The 21,932-nt window shown below is 47.9% G+C and overlaps 1 protein-coding gene across 1 annotated transcript; it reads left to right on the top strand.

Moving 5' to 3' along the window:
• Positions 1-623: 623 nt before the first annotated feature.
• Positions 624-10,963, top strand: cpox (coproporphyrinogen oxidase). Its single transcript, XM_042334295.1, has 7 exons — positions 624-976; positions 2,361-2,504; positions 3,960-4,070; positions 5,824-5,965; positions 7,720-7,938; positions 8,749-8,853; positions 10,499-10,963. The coding sequence occupies exons 1-7, from the start codon at positions 637-639 to the stop codon at positions 10,584-10,586; spliced, it is 1,149 nt and encodes a 382-aa protein (XP_042190229.1). The 5' UTR covers positions 624-636; the 3' UTR covers positions 10,587-10,963.
• Positions 10,964-21,932: the final 10,969 nt, after the last annotated feature.

Here is a 21,932-nt window from a genome sequence, read left to right on the forward strand (position 1 = left end):
TGTCTGTCTGTGTGTGTGTATCTGTGTGTGTGTGTCTGTGTGTGTGTCTATCTGTGTGTGTGTGTGTCTGTGGGTGTGTCTGTCTGTGTGTGTCTGTGGGTGTGTGTGTCTGTCTGTGTGTGTCTGTCTGTGTGTGTCTGTGGGTGTGTGTGTCTGTCTGTGTGTGTCTGTCTGTGTGTCTGTGGGTGTGTGTCTGTCTGTGTGTGTGTCTGTGTGTGTGTGTCTGTGGGTGTGTGTCTGTCTGTGTGTGTCTGTCTGTCTGTCTGTGTGTGTCTGTCTCTCTCTCTCTCTCCGTCGCCTCTGGTCCCACTCTCTCTCCCCCACCCGCGCGCAGCAGCCGCTCTCGGGACAGCCCGAGAGGCCGCGATGCCCCCCCTCCCGCCGCTACCGGCGGCGCCGCCGCTGCTGCTGCCGCTGCTCCTCTCGCCCCGCGCCAGGACCCGCCTGGGCCGCTGCGGCCTGTCCTCGGTGACCTGGGCCTGGGCCTGGACTCCCGCCTCCTCCTCCGCCTCCTCCGCCGCCGCCGCCGCCCGGGTGTCGGGCTGGTGTCGGGCTTCCCGAGCGCTCTCCTCCTCCTCCTCCTCCGCCACCGCCGCCGCCGCCGTCGGGAAGCCGCGCTCGGGGAAGCGGTGGCTGATGGCGGCCCTGTTGGGCGGCGGCGGGTTGGGGTTGGGGTTCGGTCTGCAACGGGCAGAGATGTCGTCGTCGTCCTCGTCGTCGTCGGTGGTGGTGGAGGAGGAGGAGGAGAAGAAGAAGGAGGAGGAGGAGGAGGGGTCGGTCCCGGGGGAGGAGGAGCTGCTCCGGGGCTTCATGTCCCGCCCGGTGACCGACCTGAAGCGGTTGACCCGGAGCCCCGGGGACCCGCGGGCCGCCATGGAGCTGCTGATCATGGAGGTGCAGGGCGACGTGTGCCGGGCCCTGAGCCGACTGGAGGGCGGGAGGGCCTTCCGAGTGGACCGGTGGGATCGGAAAGAAGGTCCTTACGAGGAGAGAGAGAAAAAAAAACGGTCGCTCATGAACACTCACCCCCCCCAAAAAAAAATATATATTTTTTTACCCCCTCCTCTCCTCCCCTCTCCCCCTCTCCCCCTCTCTCTCTCTCTCCCCCTCCAATGCAGTCCATTGCCTACGTGCAGACTTCCCCATTCCTATTCCCCTCTCCCCCCCCCCCACCCCCTCCCACTCCCTGTTTTTCTCTATTAATAATAATAATAATAATGATCATTAATAATAATAAAAATGATCAGCGACGATGGTAATCCCCCCCCCCCCCCCGCGCGTTCGACGCGGCGCCGTCCACGCCGCGCCTCGGAGCGCCCGGCGGGTCACACCGGCCGACTGACCCATCCAGAGTTGACCCATCGATTCATTGTTAATTGGGCGGCGCGTGACGGCGATTAATCGGGGTCGGCCGTGCCCGCGCGTGGCGCCGAGCGCCAGGCGGGAGCCGTTGGCGCGCGGCGGTAGACCCGCGCCCGTCCCCGCCGCCGCCCGACGGCCGCGGACGCGCGCCGACACAGTTGTTACCCTTTCGGTTTTGGAGGGGTTATTGTCGGGCGCGCGGAGGCGAGGGGAACCGGCCCGAGGTTTACGCCCCGGCCGGGGAAACGAGCCCGGGGTCGCTCGCGCTCGCGCCGCTGAGCTACAGGGCTGCTCTGTTTTTACGTGGGCGTCTGTAGAGCCGCGCGCCGGTCGAGCCAGATCCGGTAACGCGAGTGGCGGTAACCTGTAACGGTAACACTTGCGCGTACCGCAGTGCCTTATCGCCTCGCTGAGACGTCTCGGAGCGAGGGCTTCGCTTCGTGACGTCCCGAGGAACTTGTTCCGTTGGCTTCGGTCTGAAAAGGGGGAGTTCATTAAAGTTCACAAAGGTGTTTCGTTTTTTGGGTGAGGTGCGGTTGCCCTTCATCATTGCAGAAAGTACACCTTTTTTTTTAAAACATAAAGTCCTGAGTAGTAGTAGTAGTAGTAATAATAATAATCCTTGCATTTGATACAGCGCCGCATCACGTCTTCGAGGCGTCTCAAAAGAATGTGCTGTCAAGTGAATTGACTGAATATTTAGTGGGCGAAACGCGGCGGCGTCCCCACAAATCCACAGTCGTGGATTGAGTGACCAAATGATTATTCCCTTTTTAAGGGGTTACTACTCCCGAAAAAGCGATCCGCCAATCGACTAACAACCGGGTTCCTGCACACTGCTCGGTAAACAGAGGCGAGCGGGGTGAGGAAACCTGCCTAAGGTTTCGCCCTGTCCGGGAATCGAACCCGGGTCCTCTGGCTTGCGAGGCGAGGGCTCTAACCGATACACTACTTTCTTCAGGACTGCGACAAAACGCTTAATTGTTTTGTTTTTTCAGGCGGCGGTGGCATAAGCTGCGTGCTCCAGGATGGAAAAGTGTTCGAGAAAGCCGGAGTCAACGTCTCGGTTGTGTTTGGTAACCTTTCGCAAGAATCTGCTCAGCAGATGAGAAGTCGGGGAAAGTCACTGAAATCGAAAGATGGTAAGAGTCGCTGGGATGAGTTTTCATTTTGTGGGGAGGGGGCGGTCAGCTGTGCGACGCGTGCGGAAACCCGTCACCGCGCTTAAAGAGTCTCCAAACCAGACTGAGAATTCCACGCGTCCCACCTACACATGGAAATCCCAGAGATGAATTGTCGGGATGGAATGCGCTCTCTCTCCCTGGAGGGACGCATCCTGCTGACCTAATTCCAATAGGGTTTTTTTGGGGGGGTGTGTGGCGGGGGAGAGGGAGGGATTCTTGTTGGCGGGTTCATCTTTTCTTTGAGCTGCAGAGCCAGAGATTTCCTGAATGTTGAATTATAATAATAATAATCCTTGCATTTGATATAGCGCTTTTCACGTCTTCTCAACGTCTCAAAGCGCTTCACAGAATAGGCTGTAAAGTGAATTGACTGTTTATTTGTGGGCGAACGCGGCAGCCAATTGCGCACAGCAGCGTCCCCGCAAACAGTCGTGGATTGAAAATGACCAATTTATTGTTGTTTTGTTTTGGAGGGATTATTATTATTGAAGTCCTATTCCCCCACCACACACACAGACATACACACAGAGTTAGGGATGACAGTCGGCTGGTGCTTCGAATGTGATCATCTGCTCCTAGGCTTTTGTACACTGACACCCAGACATGTACAAGAGGGAACATGGGTGCGTTGGTCAGAGCTGTATGTGCTATGTGAGTGAGTCAGCGTACAGTACCCTGTTGGGTTCTTATCATTCTCGCTCTCAAATCATCATGAGACTGAAAGATATTATGTCCAATAGATTCAGTAGGACCTCCCTGATAGACTTCATACGGGAGAAGCTTCATATAACCGGTTAGATTGCATCAGCAAAGTGTACAGAGCAGAAAACACAATACGTGCCTGTGTCGGAAACTGTCGAAGATTTCTCTTGATTGTTTCCTGCTCAGCTCAAATACGGACTCGCTAACCTTTCATATACATTACAATTTAAAAAAAAATTCAGAGCATTCGCCTCACAAGCGAGGGGACCCGGGTTCAATTCCCGGGTACAGCAAAATGGTCGGCAAGTTTCCATAATCCACACGCCTCTGTTTACCCAGCAGTAAGTAGGAACCCAGATGTTAGTCGATTTGGCGGCTCGTTTTCCAGGGATAATAAACCCTTCAAAATAAATAATAATAATTTGGTCACTCAATTCCACAACTGTTCGTGGGACGCTGCGGTGCGCAATTATTTTGCCCACAAAATGTACAGTCGATTCACTTCAAGGTATATTCTGTGAAGCGCTTTGAGGTGTCTCCAGGCCGTGATCAGGCGCTTCATTATTTTCAAGGATTATTACGTCAATGGGAGGGGAAATCCTAGTAATCGTTGCAAGACCTGAAATGTTTAAGGGGGTAAACGTTTAACGAAAGCGATGAGAAGAGTTCTGCCACTCAGTCGTGATGTGCTGTGTTTTGGGGGAACTACAGGCAAGCTGCCGTTCTGCGCAATGGGAGTGAGTTCCGTGATCCATCCCAAGAACCCACACATCCCCACCATCCATTTCAACTACCGATACTTTGAGATTGTGGAAGCAGACGGTAAGTACTCTTCTCACAAAGCTTTACAAAGAAGGTGCAGTATTTAATGTCCCATCTGTCGTTGGATTCCTGTGAGTGGCTTTGGAGAGAGCTCACCGTATTGTGTCTGTAACTCGGTTTGGTAGCAAAGGCACAGAAGCTGAACGTAGGAACAGGAGAAGGCCATCCAACCCCTCTATTAGATCATGGCTGATCTGTACCTCAACTGCCCCACATCCCTTATTACCCCGAACTAACAAACATCTATCCACCTCATCCTAGAAAATGTGAATAGATCCAGCAGCCACAGCCTTTTGGGGGAGGGAGAGAGTTCCAGATTTCCACTACCCATTGCATGAAAAAAGTGTTTCCTGATTTCACTCCTAAATGGCCTGGCTATAATTTTAAGATGATGCCCCCCTAGTTCTGAATTCACCTTTTTCCTCCCCCACCCCCCACCAGAGGAAATAGTTTCTTTGTAGCTACCCTGTCGAATTCCTTTATTTTAAATACCTCGATCAGGTCACCTTCTAAGCTCAAGAAATACAGACCATATGCTTATGCAACAGAGCTGCAAGCACCACAAGGGGTAGCGAGACCACCACTACTGTGGTTGAGTGCCCATAGAAGAAGGCCATTTTGCCCATCGTGTCTGTACCGGGCTCCCTCAAGAGCAATCCTTTCGATTGGCTGTTCGTTCCGCCCAGTTGTTTGTCGATTGGCGGATTGTTTTCCGGGGACAATAGTCCCTAAAAATCAATAATAATAATAATTTGGTTACTCAATCCACGACTGTTTGTGGGACACTGCTGTGTGCAATTGAATGCCATGTTTCGCCCACAAAAACGTACAGTCAATTCACTTTACGGTATATTCTTTGAAGCTCCATGAGACATCCCAAAGATGTGATAAGGCGCTATATCAAATGCAAGGATTATTATTATTGTAAGTCAGATATTTGCTTCTAAATAAAACAAGTATCCTCAGTCAGTTAAAAGGTTCTCTGACCTTGGTATGTTAACAGACAAAGTTCAAAATGATTTGTGTATTTCATTTCTTCCACACACACACACCAAATTTATACAGGGACATACTATCGATTGGCTGCTGCATTCCGCCCAGGTTGTTAGTCGATTGGCGGATCATTTTCTGGGGACAATAATCCCTAAAAATCAATAATAATAATTTGGTCACTCAATCCATGACTGTTTGTGGGACGCTGCTGTGCACAATTGGCTGCCACATTTCCCACACAAACATACAGTCAATTCACTTTATAGCATATTCTGTGAAGCGCTTTGAGAAGTCGAGAAGACGTGAAAAGCGCTATATCAAATGCAAGGATTATTATTATTATTTCCTCCCCCACCTTAATGATAACAATCCTTGCATTTGATATAGCACTTTATCACGTTTTCGCGATGTCTCAAAGTGCTTCTCAGAATATACTGTAAACTGAAATGACTATATATTTTGTGGGCGAAACGCGGCAGCCAATTGCACCCAACAGTGTCCCACAAACAGTCGTGGATTGAGTGACCAAATTATTATAATTTTATTTATTTGGGGCTGGGGTGGTGGGGGCAGGTGGCATAGAGGAAGAAAAAAAAAAAAAAAGGGGGTGTCTAAACTTTGGTTGTTCTCAAAAACAAAGCACCTGATGAGCTCACGGGACCAGTTTAGTCACCCGTCTCCTGGTGGTGGAAGGTGAACTGGATGGACCTTGGTCTTATTTGGCCTGGCACATTCTTATGTCCTTCTGTCTTTCATGTAGGTAAGAAAGTTTGGTGGTTTGGTGGTGGTACTGACCTGACCCCCACCTACCTGGATGAGGCTGATGCTGTTCACTTTCACAAAACCCTGAAGGAGGCCTGCGACCAGCACAACCCAAAGTTTTACCCGGATTTTAAAAAGTGGTCAGTGTGCGGCTCGATGTCCTGCTTGAAGCTATAAGGACGGGGAGGACGGTGGGGAGGGTGAAACTTGGGGATATTCTACTCTTCGTGGACAATTTGTTTCTAATACTCGAGACGCTAGTTTCTACTCCATTCAGTGGGTTTTGTTAGTGTGTCCCTGTATAGGTTTGGTGTGTGTGTGTGGAAGGAAGGAAAGATTTTTTTTTGTTCTATGGAAAATAGTTTGTCAGTAAAATTGACTCGTCACAAGCAGGATCCCAAAATACAGTCAATTCACTTTACAGTATATTCTGTAAAGCGCTTTGAGACGTCTCGAAGGCACAATAATGCGCCATATCAAATGCAAGGATTATTACTATTATATGACTCAAAAGCCCTGCTGATCCCATTGTTCTTTAACCACACAAGCTTATTGTGACAGGGGTACGGGGGAAAGGGTAGGTAAGTGGGACTGAAAAGATTGCTCTTGAGGAAGTCGGCACAGACACAATAATAGTATAATTGGGGCACTGCCATGTGCAATTGGCTGCTGTGTTTTGCCAGCAATAAAAAAGGCGCTTTGAGACGTGTTTTAATGACAGGTCTGTGTGTTGCAGTTTCTATTTCCAGACAAAAGGAAACTTCCATGTTGAAGGGAACTCTCAGTTAGCTCTGGGTACTCTTAAGCATGGTGATGGATTTCCGCATGTGGCAAATGCAGCAATGTCACCATCCTATCCTGCCTGCCTTCCACCCCTCCTGATCCCAACCCCCAGCTCGGGTCCAAGGTTGAGGTTAATGTGCTGAGCCCCAGCTTTTGCATACCCAGACTGGTCGATAAGGCACTGCTGAGGGAATAAACCTTTTCCGTGGTTTCATGAGATTACAGCTGCAGTAAGTGTGCGAATGTAGATCTCGGGCACTAAGGCCGAGAAGCTCTTATCTGAGGACACACGAAGGAACGGTTGGTTTCTTGTCAACGACTTGTCATTGTGTAGTGAGTTGGCGGGACATTCAGATCAGAGTTTGATGCCACGACTCGTGACTAAGGAGAAAGACACTCACCATTTCTGGGAAACTCAAATTGTTGCAGGGTTCAAAAACGGTGCCCAAATGGGTGGTGGTTTATGTGGACGCAGATGCTGAGATTAAAAACTAGAGATTGTGAGGGTGACAACAAAGAATGAATCGGCTCGAAGGGAGTTTTCTTTGCTGGGAGAAAAGATATCTACGAAATGAGATTGAAGTTGGGTCAAGCCAGACTGAGATCCTTGCTTGTGGAAGGAGTTTTTTTGGGGGATAATCCCTGCATTTAGCTTTGACATAGCGCTCAAAGCGCTTTTCACGTCGTTGAGAAGACGGAGTAAGGAAACTTGCCCAAGGTTTCTCCCTGCTGGGAATCGAACCCAGGTCTCTCGCTTGCGATGCAAGTGCTCTAACCACTGAGCTACAGGACTCCAGGCAGGGTGAAACGTTAGGCAAATTTCATTACTCCACCTACCTTTGTTTATCCAGCAGTCCGTAGGAACCCGGTTGTTAGTCGATTGGCGGATCACTTTTCCCAGGGATAATAATCGCTGTTTGTGGGACGCTGCCGTGCGTGATTGACGGCCACGTTTAAAACCTACAAACTGTACAGTCAATTCCCTTTCCAGTATAACCTGTGAAACGCTTTGTTGACGACGTGATAACGTGCTATATTCAATGCAAGGATTCTTCTTATTATTAACGTTTAACTTATATATTGTTTTTTGTCTTCTTTTACAACCAAAAAGGTGTGACGATTACTTTGTGATCAAGCACCGAGGGGAGCGGAGAGGTGTGGGCGGCATCTTTTTCGATGACTTGGACTCTTCCCCAAGAGAGGAGCTCCTCAGCTTTGTACGCAGCTGTGCCAAAGCCGTGGTTCCCTGTTACATTCCCATTGTGAAGAAACACCTGCAGGACCCCTTTACCCCGGAGGAAAAGGAGTGGCAGCAGCTTCGAAGAGGCAGGTGGGTTAAGCAGAACTCTAAAGGTGTCTCTAAGCCTGCCTCGGTTCCCGAAACCTCAGGCAAGTTTCCTAACTGCACGGCGCCTTTGTAAGTAGCAGTAAGTAGGAAACCCGGCTGTTAGTCGATGGACGGATCGCATTTCCGGGGGTCATAATCCCTTCAAAAAACAAAATGAATAATCTGGGCACTCGATCTACGGCTGTTTTGTGGGTCGCTGCTGTGCGCAATTGGCTGCCGCGTTTCGTCCACAAGTGACACGATCAATTCGCTTTACAGTATAAAGCGCTTTGAGACGCCTCGAAGACGTGATAAGGCGCTGTATCAAATGCAAGGATTATCATTACTCAGCAGTAAGTAGGAACCGGGTTCTTACCTTCCCTGCCCTCCACCCCTACCCCCCCCCACCCGCTCGGGTCCAAATCCTCAACTGTCCAGAGCCTTGGGAAGTCCTCCCGACGGCACTATACAAATGTAATTTGTTGTTGTTGTCTAATACAGTTGAGGTGATTTGGTACCTCTAAGTGAAGGGGATCTTAGATTTCAGCGCTAACCTAACTTGTTTAGATTTCTGTACCAATGGTCGAAGTGAGTGGACAGAAATGGTGGAGCAGGTGTTCAGAAGGCTCGGGGGCTTGTTTAGTGCCCGCTCCTCACAGTGCATCAACTCCCGTTGAGCGTTGTGTGAAATGCAGCAACAGCTTGTGTTTTTCCTGCGCTGGCGTTTTTACAGCATGAGGGGAGCCGTAGGGACTTAAGATTGTCGTACGGTGCCTCCGCCGTCACTAATGACGTGCGTCTCAACCCTTGCAGGTACGTGGAATTCAACCTGATTTACGACCGAGGGACTAAGTTTGGCCTGGCAACTCCTGGATCCAGGATCGAGAGCATCCTGATGTCTCTGCCGCTCACGGCCAGGTAAGGTAGTTCGGACGAGTGTTGAGGCTGGAGGCATATTAGACTGATCCTTGTTGTTGGTTAAGGATTTGGATCCATGTACATGGTACAGTGGAACTGACCAGGTTGTAATGCTACGTGTGCCCGGCCCGCAGGATGTCGAGGGGAAGACGAAACAATGAAGGTTCAGTTGTTGACGAGGTTTCTGGTCAAGACGAGCGTTAATCTCTGGGTCTCATCGTGTTTTCTCTCGTGGAAGTCTTCAATCATGAATCTGAGACAAGCAAACATGCACATAGAATACGTACAATATCCATAGAATATTGCATGTAGCCTCACTCATTTTACGTGTTCCAGTCGTCTTTTACCTCCCGTGTACCTTCAGTCCCCGGGGGCAGGGCATCCTCCCACTCAACTCCTGTTAACCCCGCAAGCCAAAGCCCTAATGGGTAGGGTGGTCCAAGCTGGATAAGCAACGGGAAAGCTTACCTGACAGCGACGTCAATGGCAAGATACGCGGTTTTAGCTGGTTGGACTCCAGCAGTTACCCCTCTGGGGTCCCCCAAGCCTGGGCTATTTCCACCCTGCGACTAATACTCTCTGGAATTAGGTAAGCAGGATGCGTCTCTCCAGGGAGAGAGTGCGGATTCCATTCCAACAATCTCTCGCTGGGATTTCCATGTGTAGGTGGGATACATAGAATTCTCAGCCTGGTTTAGATACACTTAAGTGCGGTGATGGGTGTCCGCACGTGTCAGACACCAAGGCTGACCAAAAGAAAAACCTCCCTGTAAATTCAACCATTGGTGTAAAGCTTCCTGACTCGCGTTCCCATCCAACTTGGCCTCCTAAACAGGCAGTCACTGCACTCGGCAGCGATGACCCATGAAGGGCTTTTGAGCAGTTTCAACAAATGGCTCTTATTTGCAACACAACCCACATTCCTGTCCAATCTGGGTCTTCGCTCTGATGCAGTCCACTTCTGGATAGGGAGAGGATTGAACGAGATTCCTGGAAATCCAAAAATCTAGACCCTGCTATTTTTCGAATTGTGTGTGGGGGGTGGGGGAGAGAGGGGAGTGGGAGGGGTCACATTGATGAGCCTTTGGCTCCAACTCCCATCCACAGAGATTTGTGCGAATGTCAATCCTCTTACTCGTCTTCAAATCCTTTCATGCCCTGGCACCTCCCTACCCCTCCAATTTTCTTACCCTCTCAACCTACTACCCGCTGCCCCCGCTCGACTGGCTCTGGCCCTCGAGCCCTCCGTTCCACCATCGGTGGCCGCGCTTTCAGCCACTACGCCCCCGAAACTCTGGAACACTCTTCCTCCATCCCTCCACCTTGCCCCATCCTTCCCCATCTTCAGGTCGTGCCTGAGGACCTCCCTCATCGCCCGTGCCTACGGTCACCTCCCCCTCTCTCTCCACACCCCCCGGCCCCCACCCGGCTCCACCACTGGTCAAGCGCTCCGGGACGCTACCCTGCGCTCCGGGAGCTATATAAATGCAAGTTACCGTTGAAATGTGTCCGGTTGTGGTGGGGGGGTGTGGAGTGTATGTAAGTTATTCTCTGCTAATTTGAAGGGATGAGAGAGAGAGAGCCGGGGGTGTGGGGGGAGGGTTGTGCAGTTTGCTCACGTTGCCACCTGCGCTTTGCCCTGCAGGTGGGAATACATGAAAAATCCTGCCAAGAACACGAGGGAAGCCAAGATCCTGGAGGTGCTACGAACTCCCAAAGACTGGGTCCATTAATGGTGGCCTGCACTACACTGCACCAGACTAGAGTAAACCTCAACACAACCCACGTGTCTTCTTTGCTGCTGCATTGTTTCGTAAAATTACAATGCGGGTGGTGGGGCGATGGGGGGTGGGGGATACTAAGCTCGAGTATAATTCAGCGTGTGATGATTGGGGGGTGAAGGGGGAATCGTGTTAAGGGGATCTGATTTTTTTTTAAACCATGCGTCCAGGTGCCTAATAGGAATATACGTTTTATTGTAAATTACGCCAGGTTTATAACGGCGTCCGTCTTGTCTGCTGACTTTTGGCTGCATTCCAAAGCAATCCCAAATTTGCAAACCCTGTGTGCGTATGTGTGTTTTTTTGGGGGGCGCCTAAGTTGGCGAATCGCTTTACAAAAGTAACAATAATCCCTACAAAAAAAATCTGTGTGGGGACACTGCTGTGCGCAGTTGACTGTGTGCGTTTCCCATACAAATGAGTAATACACATTCAATTAAATAATACACATTCAATTAATTTTACAGTACATTCTGTGAAGGGCTTTGAGACGTCTCAACGACATGATGAGGCGCTATGTCAAATGCAAGGATTATTATTATTATTAGAGATAGAAATGCGGTATTAAGTGGAGGGAGGGAGGGAGGGATAATATGTTGGTATAAGGGCCCATCATCGAAAGGCCGGGTTAGCACAACTTTGCCTTAATACAGAATAATGAAGGAAACCTCTTTTGAACTTGCTTAAAAAGCAGCCAGTGCTCTAGCTGTGAAATTGTGGCTACTTTTTAATGTGCTAATTTGTTTCGCTCCCAAGAACATTTTCTCCCTGGTTGGTACGAGGTGATGTACAGTATAATATTTTATATACGGTGATGTATATTATATATGTAGGGTGTACTTTACCACTATTGTTGTCGAACATGTATTGGTGAAACCTGACGATAAAATTGCTTTACAGGAGATCATGGAAACGTTTAGTTACGCTCACCTATGAAGGCGATTTTTGTTGGTATCGCTGAAAGTTTAGCAGCCAAAATCGTCGGTGCACCCCGCCTCGCAGACGAGAGGACCCGGGTTCGACTCCCGTAGTGCAGAGTGGGGGCAAAACCTTAGGCAAGTTTCCTCACTCCACCCGCCTCTCTGTCTGCCTCGCAGCAATTTGGAACCCCATTGCTAGTCGATTAGCCAGAGCTAATAAACCCTTCAAAGAATAATAATTTGGTCACTCAATCCACGACCATTTGTGGGATACTGTGGTGCACGATTGGTTGCCGCCTTTCGCCTACAAAATGCCATCAATCCACTTATATATTCTGTGATAAGACCCTATATCAAATGCAAGGATTACTATTTTTATTATATTTCAGATAACTGGCTAGATGTCTTCAAAAGGGAATCATTGAATAATTTGCAGGGGTGGGGGTAGGCAGTTAAATACGACTGAATGGATTGCTCCTCCAAACAGCTATGAATGGGTCGCTCTTTCGAAAGAGGCAGCACGGACACCGTGGGCTCAATGGGCCACTTCTGTGTGGTTCTAAATTGCGAGGGGTCATGAGCATTTCACACGGCTTAAACTGCCTTAAACATCTCATTCATCCCAGTGCATTGAGGTGGCCTGTGGAGCCCAGCCTGTTTGGAGAGCAGAATATTTGGAGGCAGCCGAGCGTGACAAACTGGCTAAAAGCGATTGTGGAGCAAAAGATAATATCAAAACTCGCTGCGGGACAAATAATACACTCAACGCGCACGCCTCTCCAGCAGGAAGCTAGGTATCATTGCAATCTCTTTATTAAATCTCTGAATATTTTTGGTCAAAATAGTTGCTTCTAATCCGTTTCCTTCAGCTAACAACCAAATGAATATTTACTTAAGCCTTTTTTTTTAAAAAAAAGAAATATATCGGATTTGCCACCTGGGAGTTGCATAATTTGCCCGTAGATATATTCTTCCCAAAATATTTTAGCGGGTTCTGACTGTCCATTTTTGAAGATTAACATGTTTTAAGTGGCACTGACTAATGAAGGTGCCCCCAGGGCCTGTGTGTCCAGCATTAGGGGATCTATTTCAGTCGAGCATTTGTGTAAAGGGGGAGGGATGGCTCGAGAGCATTGGATCGAGTAGCCAGTCGTGTTCTCGCAAGCCTGTCTTTGATGTGAGTATCAACTCCTTGGGGACGTCCTCCCGACTATATTTCTGTGGGCAAAACGCGGCAGCCAATTGCCACTGCCCAGTAGTGTTGCGGACGCACGTCTCACTCGTCTGCGGTTTGCTGTGAGTATTGCCCTGTTCCTGACATTCAAAGTGACTTTGCAAAGTGCATCCTTCCGAGAAAGCCCAACTGAACTCTGATGGATCAATGTGTAAATCTCCAGTACTTGTGCCCTTTTTTTGTGTAAGAGAGGATTCACATGTTATCCACCAGAGTGCAGTGTAGGTAGGAGAGTACCGCCAGACCATTGTTAAATGGGGACATTCACGCTCGGTTTCCCTACAGTATTTCCCCTCTCTTTTTCCACCCACAACCCTCGCAACCTTATAAGCAGTTTTTAAAAATTCTCAAAAACAACTCGGCTGTTTTTGCGATTCATTACGCCTGCGGTCCTCACGGTGGTTTGGTTTGATTTATGGGTTTGTCTGTCCTTTCCTCTGGCTGCAAATTGTCGGAATAGCCCATAGCGTATTGGTTAGAGCACTCGCCTCGCAAGCCAGAGGACTCGGGTTCGATTCCCGGGCAGGGTGAAACCTTAGGCAAGTTTTCTTACTCCACGCGCCTCTGTTTACCCAGCAGTAAGTAGGAACCCGTTTCTTTGTGGATTTCTGCAGATTCCTTTTCCAGGTGCAATAATCCCTTTTTAAAAAAATTTGGTCAGTCAAACCACGACTGCTTGTGGGGACGCTGCTGTGCGCAACTGGCTGCCGCGTTTCGCCCACAAAAATACACAGTCAATTCACTTTACAATAAATTCTTTTGAGGATTCTCAACACTATAATAAGGCACCTTACCAAATGCAAGGTTTATTGTGACTGCAGGGCTGGTGTCTGGTTAAAAACATATGATTATCGAATGCGCTTTCTCGGCTTTCTTGCTACAAACCAGACCTGAATAAAGCTCACTCACCCTCTTCTGCTCTCTCTCACTCCGCCTCCCCTCCCAAGCTCTCCGTCAAAGTTTCATTTTATAAACTATTTACTTTTGCATTTCGACTAACATCAACAAAGGGAGACATTACAGAAGCCCGAGTGTACCACAAAGAAAGAGAAAACCGCAGTGACACACAAATAGCGCTAACAGTAAATTATTTCATACAAGTGGAAAAAAACGTCAGTTGTAATTTTGTGATATTGCAATATCTCGTACTCCTGTTTTTACAATATATTGACAACTCGCCTCAGACAATGAGATACTTGAATGGTACGTGCATTTTTATGTGAACTTTTTTGATGATAATGTTGAGCCAAACAGCTTTCGTACTTTGAATCCTGTGACTTCATGTGAATGTAATAAAGAAGCTACACAATTTTCTTGCATATGTGTGCGTGTGTGAACCTACTGTGAGTGCACTGGCCTGTGTTTTCGCTCGCCTTCACAGATGTTAATATCTCATTTACACTGAATTTCGGAGATCAAAATCCTTGTCCTCGCTTTCGAGGTCCTATTCTACCCCCCCTCCTCGCAGCTCTCCCCTCCTCCACGATTCACAAAATCCAGCTCATTCAAAACTCCACCGTCTGCATTCTCACCGGCACCAAACTTCGTACCCCGATTACTCAGGTCCTTGCCAAACTCCGCTGGCTCCCTGTCACAGAGCGGATGGACTTCAAGATCCTCACTCTAGTGTTTAAATCCCTCCATTCCTTGGCACCCCCCCCCCATCTCTCTTAACCTCTCTCCCCACAGCAGTACCCGCTGCCTCCTCTCTACTGGGTCCGACCTCCTTCAGGTCCCCCGAATCCTCCGCTCCACCATTGTCGGCCGTGCCTTCAGCCACTTCGCCCCGAAACTTTAGAACTCCCTCCCTCAACCCCTTTGCCTCGCCCCCCCTCCTTCTGCATCTTCAGGTTGCGCCTGAAGACCTTCCTTCAGCCTCTGCCCCCACCCGTTGGAACACCATCCCACAGTCCCTTTGCCTCTCTCCTTCCCTCGCTTCCTTCAAGGAACATCTCAAGGCCCTCTTTGACCACACCTTCCGTTACCGTCCCTGCCCTCCAACCCTCCTGATCTCAAACTGTCCAGCGCCTTGGGACATCCTCCAGACGTGAAAGGCACTGTACAAATGTAATTTTTTTCAGCTCTTCAGTGTTCTCCGCAAACTCCTCTTATCCTGGAGAAGATTTTCAGCCCAGGTCATCATTTCCTCTTGTCCAACTGCAAACGAAACCTTCAGAAGCATTGAAAGTCTGGTAAACGTCTTGAACTGCAGGTAACCGATTGCTAAATGATGTACATTTCTGCCGACCTTTTAATTTTGACCCTTTTTATTCTTCTCGTACCTTCTCATGGTACCTGATGTGGAATCTCTTGACCAGCGTGTAGTGGAATGTACTGGTAGTGGTGGAGCCCCGCAGCATAGTGGTTAAGAGCACTCGCCTCGCCAGTGAGAGGACCCAGGTTCGATTCCCAGGCAGGGCGAAACATTGGGCACGTTTCCTTATTCCACACGCCTCTTTACCTAGCAGTAAGTAGGAACCCGGTTGTTAGTCGATTGGCGGATCACTTTTTTCTGTGGGAATAATCTCTTCAAAAAAAAATAATAATTTGGTCACTCAATCCACGACTGTTTGTAGGACACTGATGTGTGCAATTCGCTGCCGCGTTTTGCCTACAGATATACAGTTAATTCACTTTACAGTATATTCTGTGAAGCGCTTCGAGACTTCGCAAAGGCGTGATTACCTCCCATCCCCAGATCTAGGGTTTTCGTGAGGATCTGGGCAGACAAATACGGCTCAAAGTGAAAGGAAAATGTTTCCTCTTTCTGCACGTTGCCCACAAATATATGCAGTCAATTCACTTTACAGTCTATTCTGTGAAGCGCTTTGAGATGTCTAGAAGATGTGAAAAGTGCTATATCAAATGAAAGGATTATTATTGTTTTAAAATCCAACAGGATGGAAGTATTATTGCCGTATATTGTAAAAGGGCATGAGTGCAATATACACACTGTCCCTCTCTTTCCCCTCTCCTTCGCAAATTCTCCCCTCCCTCCCCAAAAATCCCATCTTTCTGCACCCTCCCCCTATCTTCGCCCACAAAGCACACAGTCACTCCACTTTACAATTTAGTTTGAAGCGCTTGGAGACATCTGAACGACATGATAAGGCGCTGCATCAAATGCAAGGATTATTATTTTTTGCAAAAGTTTAAAGTTTGGGTGAAGTAAAGCGATGATGAGCGAGGTGGGGAGGTGGGGGGGGGGTGTTGGGAGAGAAATCATTTGATTTATTCCTGACCCTGTCCACAGGGTAAAGGTGATTCCTCAGATACCATCAATTTGGGCTTTTACAAACAGTTTGGGTTACAAACGAAGCAAAGCATCTGTGGAATTCTACCACTATGTAATCCTGTCAAGTCCTGTGTGTGTCGTTTGGAAGGAGCTAATAGCAAGTCGTCTAGAATTACACTGTGTGAAATGTGCCCTTAAAGGACTGTCAGACGGGGAAGCTTTGAAAGGGAGTTCCTTTGTATTTGAAGTTGCATGTGGCTCTTTCTTTGTTCTCCTTGAAGCAGGGAAGGTTAAGGGGAGATTTAATAGAGGTGTTCAAAATTGTGAGGGGTTTTGATAAGAGTGAACAGGGAGAAAGTGTTTCCTCTGGCGGGTGGGTCGGTAACCAGAGGACACGGATTTAAGGCAATTGGCAAAAGGACCAGAGGGGGAGATGAGGAGAATGTTTTTTTTTACCCAGAGAGTTGTTGCGCTCTGGAATGCACTGCCTGGAAGGGCGGTGGAAGTAAATTTGATTGTAGTTTGTAGACTGTAGGGAACTGGATAGCTAGTTGCAGAGGAAAAATTTGCAGGGCTATAGGGTAAGAGTGGGAAAGTAGGACTAGTTGGATAGCTCTTTCAAAGAGCTGGCACAGGCACGATGGGCTGAATGGCCTCCCTCTGTGCTGTAAGATTCTATGATTTCTGATATTGGACTGAAACTTTGCTCCTGAAAAGGGGTCACGTTTGAGTCACGTTAGCCTATCAGAGTTTAAAGCGATTTAATAATAATGATAATAATAACAATCCTCGCATTTGAAACAGCGCCTTATCACTTCGTTGAGACGTCTCAAAGCGCTTCACGTAATATACTGCAAAGTGAATTGACTATATTTTGTGGGCGAAACGCGGCAGCGATTTGCGCACAGCAGCTTCCCCACAAACATTTAAAAAGATAAGTATAATTCCTCCACGTTAAAGGAAGAAAAATGGGCTTTTTCCTTAAAAAAAAGGAAAATCGACCAATTCGTTTTACGAAATCTGAGCAGTGATGTCATACTATATTAAAACGTCTGGTGACTTTAGCTCCAGCATTGCCATTTGTGTTTACGCTGAGAGTAATGAACAGCTGGAATGGGTTACCGGGAAGGGTTGACCTGTTTAAAGAACAGCTTGGTGTTGTTATGGGAAAAGTGTCGGGTTGGTTTGCTGGAATGACAAAGTAAAATACCAAGGAAATCTATTTTTGAAAAGAAAAACACTGAATTTTTTTCTCCTTTGAAGAGCTATTACCAAACTCGGAATATCTATGGTAGAGTCCCCGTAGCAAAATGGTTAAGAGCACTCGCCTCGCAAGCGAGAGGACCTGGGTTCGAATCCCGGGCGGAACGAAACCTTAGGCAAGTTTCCTTACTCCACGCGCCTCTTTTTACCAAGCATTATTAGTCACATGTTATGGGTGGGTGAGAGGGGGAAGAGCAATGACTAACCAGAAAGAAATGACTGAAAAAAAAGTACTATTTGCTGACGATTAGCAGCAGCTGTGAATCGGATGGCCCATGAAGAGTTGACACAGCTGAGCAGCTCTCTGCAAGGCTTTTTTTTCTCTGAAACAACCTGAGCAGATTCGGGGAGAGCGCTGCTATTGACCCCAAGCTGTCCTGAGAGACTGATGGCAGCGGGGAAGGTACAACAGAGCTGCTGCTTTCCTCGTCCCTCAAACGGCGAAAGAGAAGCCATGAACTGTTCCGTCGCAACCTGATTACCGGCCTCCCCGAGCTTGTGATTTTTGCGCGAATTCTGATCAGATTCCAAGGGGGTGGGGTGACGTCTCTGTGTACAAATCACCAGCCGCGCTCGCCTACTAAATACACAGGTCACCGCAGTTTTACAGCAGAATCCCGCAGAGGGCTTTGAGACGTCCTCACTGCACAGAAGGTCCCGTAAATAATAATACAAAGATAATAATCCTTGCATTTTTGACACAGCGTTTTTCACGTCTTCCAGACGTCTCGCAGAATATACTGTGAAGTGAATCGACTGCATCCTTGTGGGCGAAACGCGGCAGCCAATTGCGCACAGCAGCGTCCCGCAAACAGTCGTGGATTGAAGTGACCGATTTATTATTGTTTTTTTTCTTGAGGGATTATTATCAGGCGCACGGAGTAAGGGAACTTGCCCGAGGTTTTGCCCTGCCGGGAATCGAACCCGGCTCTCGCATGCCAGGCAAGCACTCTGACCATTGAGTTACGGGACTGCACAATATCAACTGTGCTTATTCTTATTGGTGTCGGTGTCATGCTTTGCCACTGTCAAGCGCTCTGGGACGTTACCCTGTGTGAGAGGCGCTAAATAAATGCAAGTTGTTGTCGTTGACGGTGCAGTCGGGAGAGGGTAGACGTGCACATTGACAGTCCTCCACTGGCAAAGCAAGCTGAAACAGCTGGTTAATTGTTGTGTTGCGGCTCAATAAATTCACTGCAGCCACAGGTCATGTCATGTGGAGTTTTGTAGCTTAGTGATTAGAGCACTCGCCTCGCAAGCGAGAGGACTGGGTTCGATTCCCGGGCGGGGCGAAATGTTGGGCAAGTTTCCTTACTCCACACACACGCCTCTGTTTACCAAGCGGTAAGTAGGAACCCGGTTGTTAGTCGATTGGTGGATCGTTTTTCCGGGGGTTAATAATTCCTTTTTTTTAAAAAAAAGAACCCAATAAAAATAAAGAGTAATTTGTTCACTCAATTCACGGCTGTTTGTGGCACGCTGCCGTGCGTTATTGGCTGCCGCGTTTCGCCCACAAAATATACTGTCAAGTCACTTTTGCTTTATTTTTATTTATTTTTATTGTTTTTATTCCTTTTTATTCTGTGAAGCGCTTTGAGACGTCTCGAAGATTTGATACGGCGCTACATCAAACGCAAGGATTATTATTAATATTTAGGTGTGACTCTCGTGAGACAACGTACTTAACTTGCTGGCTCTGGAAATTCTGCTGCCTCTCTCAGTTTCCTCAAGGTCAGTTTATGAATTATGTATTCAGAGCATTGTTCGACCAAAAATCAGGCTGTGTTTTCATTAGCAGGGAAGGTCAGTGCATATGCCGTGCACAGATTGGAACATTGAAACGTTACAGCCCAATTTGATTTAGCCGAGAGCATCAATGTCCTGCCAAGTCCTTCGCAGGTAAAGTGTGGTTCCTGTGCATGTGTCCTGGCCAACAATAAATTCCCCCACCTCCCAGAATAAAATTGGTCGCTCGCTTCACGGCTGTTTGTGGGACATTGCTGCTCGCAAGCTGTCCGCCGTGTTTTGCCCACGGAATATACAGTCGATGCACCTTGCAGTGTATCCTGTGAGGCGCTTTGAGGCGTCTCAACGACGTGATAAGGCGCTGTATCAAACGCGAGGATTATTATTATTATTATAATTTGCAGACAGCCGCAGCAGTCTTTTTTTTTCACTCCACAGCAAAGTTCCCGCAAACAGCCATGAAGTGGAGGAGCAATTTCACCTGGACGAGTGTTGGCCTGGACATTGGGAGGTACTCCTTCGAATGGCGTTAACGGGATCATTAAAGTCCCACCAGAGCAGGCAGGCCGAAAGGACTTTGGTTCAACACGTGTCAGCCTGGCTCAGCTCGCCTCTGGATCAAAAGGTCGTGGGTACAAGCCACACGCCGATATTCTGAACTCACCTAGTCTAGGCTGGCACTCCGGTGCAGTGCTGGGGGAGTGTTACATTGGGGGAGGTGCCGTCCTTCGGTCAAGATGTTAAACCGAGGTTCTGTCTACCTGTTCAGGTGGACGTTAAACATCCCATGGCACTGATTGAAAACAAAAAAAGGAGTTTCTCCCATTGTCCTGGTCAAGAATCCTCCAAATAAAATTGGTCATAGCTGCTTAGGAGACATTGCCGTGTGCAAATTGGCTGCTGCGTTCACCTACAAAATACACAGTCACCACACTTTAGATTGAATCTTGCGAGGCACTTTGAGATGTCCTCTAATAATAAGAATTACTCCTTGCATTTGATGCAGCGCCTTATCACGTCTTCGAGACGTCTCAAAGCACTTCACAGAATATACTGTAACGTGAATTGACTGTATATTTTGTGGGCGAAATGTGGCAAAAAGAAGACAAAGACGGAGAGAGAGGGTGGCAAACAAAAAGCACAGTTTTGAAAATTAAATGCAGATTAAGGAGGCGGCATTAAAAGGAAGAACCAAACCAGGCTATAAACCATTAAACACTCGATCCCCTCCTCGCCCCAGTTAAAAAGTGGTTAGAGCACTCGCCTCGCAAGCGAGATGACCTGGGTGTGTTTCCCGAGCAGGGCGAAATCTTGTTCCTAGTCGATTGGCAGATTGCTTCTGGGGGTAACAATCCCTTCAAAATAAATAAATCAATCATAATTTGGTCACTGAATTCACAGCGGTTTGTGGGACGCTGCTGTGCACAATTGGCTGCTAATTTTCGCCCACAAAATATACAGTCAATTCACTTTACAGTATATTCGTTAAGCGCTTTGAGACGTCTCGAAGACGTGATAAGGTGATAAGGTGCTTTCTCAAATGCAAGGATGATTATTACAGCGCAATAGAATGGAAATGCCAAGCCATCAGGATGAAAAGTTGGGAAAAGTTTTTTCTCTCTGCTTAAACAGTTTAAATCATGGGAAGGGTTAAAACATAAATATATATATTGTAATATACACTGTATTTTTTGGAGAATATAGAGATCTTGGAAGAGGGAAAAATCATGAGTTCTAATAATAATAATAATAATCCTTGCACTTAATATAGCGCCTTATCACGTCTTCGAGACGTCTCAAAGCGCTTCACAGAATATACTGTAAAGTGAATTGACTGTATATTTTGTGTGCAGCCAATTGTGCACAGCAGCGTCCCACAAACAGTCGTGGATTGAGTCCTTGGGAGCAGTTGAAAAGCCAAGGAAGTTCGCCAGACAAAAAAAAAGGGAGGGAGAGAGATTTTAAGGTAAAAGCAGATGAAAGGCTTCAACGTATGGAGGAGTACAATTAATGTAAAAGATGGGTGGCAGGGAGGGAGGGGGAGAAGGAATAAAGGGAGCGTTTTTGCATTTGAGGGAAGGCAGCAAAGAAAGAGATGGAGAGAAGAAAGAGGGAGAGAGAAAGGGAGAGAAAGAAAGAGCGTAAAGAAGAGAGAAAGAAAGAAAGAGGGAGGGAGGGAGGGAGGGAAAAAAGGGAAAGAGAGAGAGAGGGAGGGAGAAGTCATTTCTCTTTAGGAAGGGAAGAAGTCAAGATCGCTCCCCTCCCACCTTCTGGAAATCTGGGAAGTTTTTTTTAAAAAAAGGTTTAAATCAATCTTGCCTCCTTCCCTCTCCACCCCCCTCCCTCCCTCCCTCCCTCTTTCTCTCTCTGCTCCGACTCCTTCCCTCCCTCCCTGCTCTGCTGTGGGTGTGTGACACAGAGCAGCCAGCAGCGTACGAAACTGACCAGAAATGGTCAAGATGTTCGCAAACGAACCAATCGACCTCCTTGGCTTCTAAGGGCGGACGAGATTAACTGCGTCTTGAACCTGAGAAGGGGGCAGAAAAAACAGGAGAGGAGACAGAGAGAGAGAGAGGAGAAAGAGAAGAGAGGAGACCGAGAAGAGAGAGAAGAAGGAGAGAGAGAAGGAGAAAGAGATAGGGAGAAAGAGAAGAGAGAGGAGGTAGAGAGAGGAGAAAGACAGAGAGGAGAAAGAGAAGAGATAGAGAGAAGAGAAAGCAAGAGACGGAGGGGGAGGAGAAAGAGAAGAGACAGAGAGAGGAGAAAGATAAGATAGAGAAGGAGAAAGAGAAGGGATAGAGAAGGAGGAAGAGAGAGAGGGGAGAAAGAGAAGGAGAAAGAAACAGGGAAAGAGAGAGAGAAAGAAGGAGAAAGATAGAAGGCGAAAGAGAGACAGAGAG

Source organism: Callorhinchus milii, unplaced genomic scaffold, assembly GCF_018977255.1.
Source record: "Callorhinchus milii isolate IMCB2004 unplaced genomic scaffold, IMCB_Cmil_1.0 Scaffold4, whole genome shotgun sequence".
NCBI classification, from domain to species: domain Eukaryota; kingdom Metazoa; phylum Chordata; class Chondrichthyes; order Chimaeriformes; family Callorhinchidae; genus Callorhinchus; species Callorhinchus milii.